Source organism: Adelges cooleyi, unplaced genomic scaffold, assembly GCF_023614345.1.
Source record: "Adelges cooleyi isolate 19-005CV unplaced genomic scaffold, UGA_ACOO_1.1 ACOO_flye_CR_arks_rails_tigmint_CR_PRNA_1, whole genome shotgun sequence".
Taxonomy (NCBI): Eukaryota; Metazoa; Arthropoda; class Insecta; order Hemiptera; family Adelgidae; genus Adelges; species Adelges cooleyi.
Genome location: NW_026095751.1, coordinates 6,198,197 through 6,202,070, shown reverse-complemented (window position 1 = coordinate 6,202,070; position 3,874 = coordinate 6,198,197). Strand labels below are relative to the sequence as shown.

The following is a 3,874-nucleotide window of genomic DNA, read 5'->3' as shown; positions in this document are numbered from 1 at the left end:
ACATGGTGGGTACAAGTACGCCAAAACACTTCAACTTCAAAGCTCGATCCGGGGGTTCCATTCCTATAATACGCTTAGGTACCTACTCGGCGGGGTAGACCAAGAAAGGGGAAGCGCACGAAAACCGAGAAGGAAAGAGTGAGACGATGCGTTGTATAATTATTTGCGTTTGTATTATAATCTATGGCGGATGCAGTAAATAACGACAGAATGAACATTGTAGTAAGGAGAGGGGGGTGGGAGAGAGAGAGTTAGAGAAACGGAGATAGAAGGGAGAACGAGGATGAGGGCGCGGCAACGGTGAGCCCAAACAACAATCCACATTGAGGTTGCACCGGTTAGTTAGCACAATCGCAGTGTGTATAATATTATATAGGTATAATAATATGTATGTATATAATATATTAAACAACTCGGCGGCTCGGACACGAGGGATGAGTGGCGCACACAAAAGGTTCAGTCCTCCGTCGGCGCCGCCGCCACCGCCACCGTTTGCGTTTTACCGCACACGCCCATCGTATAAAGTTGGTAGCCACCCATCTTCGGCCACGCCCAACGTCGACCGTACCGTACCGCCACCGTCTGCGTTTCGGTCGCGTTCAGTATCATAGTCGCACGTCACGACGGAACGTCCGGTAAAATTATTTTTGTCGTGCGCTATAGTGACCGCAAAATAGTACTGTGATTTTTTTTTCCGGGGTTATTATTTCTGTGCATAAACGGTATTGAATGCGTTCAGGTGTTATAGGACACGTTCACCAGACTTATTATTAGTACTAACGCCATAGCCCTTGTCCGATAACGTTTTATGTGTGAAACGGTTGTCAAATGTGCGTGGTGACCGGCGCCGCGACCGTTATGATGCAGCAGGACGACATGCATCATCGACACAACGTGTTCCTGCCTGTGTACGACTTCAGCCGCCGGTACCAGTCGGCCCTACAGGACGCTGTCCAAGCGGTCAGCAGTCCGCTGGACCTGAGGGGTGGAAGTACGCTGATGGGCGCCGCGGCCGCCGCCGCCGCAGCCGCTTTGGCTCAACACCAGCCGCCGACGTCCTCTTCGTCGCCGCCGTGCAGTCTGGGTTCGGCCGAGACGACGGACGTGAACGTAGACTCGGCCGACGACGACGAGGACGACGACGACGAAATGTTCAACGGCAGGGCAGCCACCAACAATAATTGCAAAGCGGGCGACGAAGACGACGACTGTGACGGCAAAGAGGAACAAGGGACGGGCGCCAACGGGTCGCCGGTGAAACCGCCCTACAGTTACATAGCGCTCATCACTATGGCTATCTTGCAATCGCCGCACAAGAAGCTCACGTTGAGCGGTATCTGCGAGTTCATAATGTCCCGGTTCCCATACTACAGGGACAAGTTTCCGGCCTGGCAGAACTCCATCAGGCATAACCTGTCGTTGAACGACTGCTTCATAAAAATACCACGAGAACCCGGCAACCCGGGCAAAGGCAACTACTGGACGCTGGATCCCATGGCCGAGGACATGTTCGACAACGGCAGTTTCTTACGACGCCGAAAACGCTACAAACGGATGCAGACGCCGTCTGACTTCTTCGGCATGCGAGACCACCACCATCACCATCACGGCGGCGCCCCCAACGGGCCGCAACACCACCACTTTGCGGCCGACCCGTATTCCGTGCTGCACCATCACCACCATTACCCTTATCACCATCTCGGGCCGCCGCCACCGCCGTTGCCGCCCGCCGTGCCGTTACCGCTACCGCCCTCCGAATTGGCGCGGATCACTTTCGGCCTCAACTTGCTGCATAACGGACAAGTGGCAGCCGCGGCCGCGGCCGTCGGTCTTCCTCCGCCGCCGTTCAAGCCGACGGTCACCTCTGCACCGCCGTCGTCTTACCCGATGACTAACGTGGTCGGGCGGCTGGTCGGAAAACAGCCGTCGACCGGGTTTAGCATCGATTCAATAATGGGTAAAAGATCGGAACCCAGCAGTCCGGTCGCCATCCCCGGGCAAGTGGCCGCGGAAAACGACCCGACGGCTACCGGAATTACGATTTCCGGCACTCCGTCACCGTTACCGGCACCTCCGGCCGTTACGAGATCCGGTTTTGATTCCGCGTTTACGCCCCTTCAACAAACCACTTGGGCTAGATGATGATACGGCCATCGCCGACGGTACCCGACATTCCTGCCGCCACTTATCCAATAACTAATATACGTGCCACTGGACTGGTGTCCAATTGTAATGATCGCCGAAGTCGATAAAGGTAGTTATTATTTATTTTTAAATAGTTTCTTATAATAAACTTTTATAAAAGATCAAACAAAATCATTAGCATCGACATTTTTGCACTATGTATACCCAACTAAATATAAGGATTATGCAAATCATTGTAACTTTTAATCAGAGACAAATATCAATGTTTTAATTGGTCTCAACTATATTAAATCAATCGAATGTCAAAATAATTAACAGATATTACCATTGTAAAATATGCATAAATGATAAAAAGATCAAGGTGTATTAAAAATGTAATTTTATAGGTGCATTGTAGGAAGTTCGTATCAAGATATTTTGTCTTGTAAGTTGTATCAATGCTCACCTCTGCTTTTAAGTAGAGTCTCTTATTTTAGGAGTACACGAAGTTACGTGTATCCGATTAGTGTAGTTCATAATTTCCTTTGGCATCCGTTTATTTATTTTTTCATAAATGCCTAATCGTGAAAGCTTAAACCGTTGTTTTGTGAAACGTGTACCTATTCGTTACACAAAAACACGAATCCGTGTTACTGATCGAAAGCTCTACTTTTAATAAATTATTCAATTATAGAAAATGTATTCAATACTTATTATATTATTATATTATATTATATTTATACAATACAAGACTTCCAGCTATACTTACTATTATACTTCCAAAGTTATTAATATTATCAGATAATATACCTTATTAGTTTGACATTTCATCTAAATATTAACATGAACTATATAAAATAATAAAACAGTTAATTAAAACTTTTATTGAACACCTAATAATAACGAATATAATTCGTGTTGTCTTAACATTATAATTAATAATATTTCTTAATTTAATTTTCAGAAGCGAAATACATTTATGACATCGACCATGGACATATGTCGAATCTAGTCCAAATTTTGTTTTTATCGGATATTAACACACACACAACGACTGTCGTTCTGATAAAGTTTTTTTTTCATTTAAATAATATACTTAAAACTATTATTATTATTGTAAATAACTTAAAATATTGTTACCAACTACACTATTTATTATTATTATTATATTTTATTGTTTTTATCGATACATGCAATTATAGCGTTTTAGATTTAGCTGTTAATATATTTATTATTATTATTATATTTAATTTGATGATTAGGTATACAGTATACACTATAAATTACGCGTAGTGTAAACTTAATTTGAAATTAATATAATATTTAAACATGTAATTTATATTATAGAATTTCCGGCATAAAACCATATAGCTGTTCTATGCTGCGTGTACATAATATCTAATATTCTGTAAATGTATATAATATACCTCTATAGGTATATCCATACATAATATATATATATTTAAAACAACAAGTCAGTTTATAGTTATATTATCATGATATTTATTTATCTATTTAAGTGCTGTGTTATTTTAGAATAATAAGAAAAAAAACGTTTTAATCAATAAATGACCATTTTGTTAAAATTAGTAACAATTGCTTCATCTTTTTGGTATACATATATATATATATGTTTAATTGGTATATGTATTATAAATTGAACACAATGGTGTCATCTTGGCGTTGCATAATTTTCGGGACAATACGACTTGGGTACTTAGCAATACAGGTTAGGTATACAACAAACACA

The 3,874-nt window shown here is 42.2% G+C and overlaps 1 protein-coding gene across 1 annotated transcript; it reads left to right on the top strand.

The window, feature by feature from the left end:
- Positions 1 to 620: 620 nt before the first annotated feature.
- LOC126833677 (forkhead box protein D1-like) lies at positions 621 to 3,641 on the top strand. Its single transcript, XM_050565140.1, has 2 exons — positions 621 to 2,254; positions 3,089 to 3,641. The coding sequence occupies exon 1, from the start codon at positions 829 to 831 to the stop codon at positions 2,140 to 2,142; it is 1,314 nt and encodes a 437-aa protein (XP_050421097.1). The 5' UTR covers positions 621 to 828; the 3' UTR covers positions 2,143 to 2,254; positions 3,089 to 3,641.
- The last annotated feature ends 233 nt before the right edge of the window (positions 3,642 to 3,874 follow it).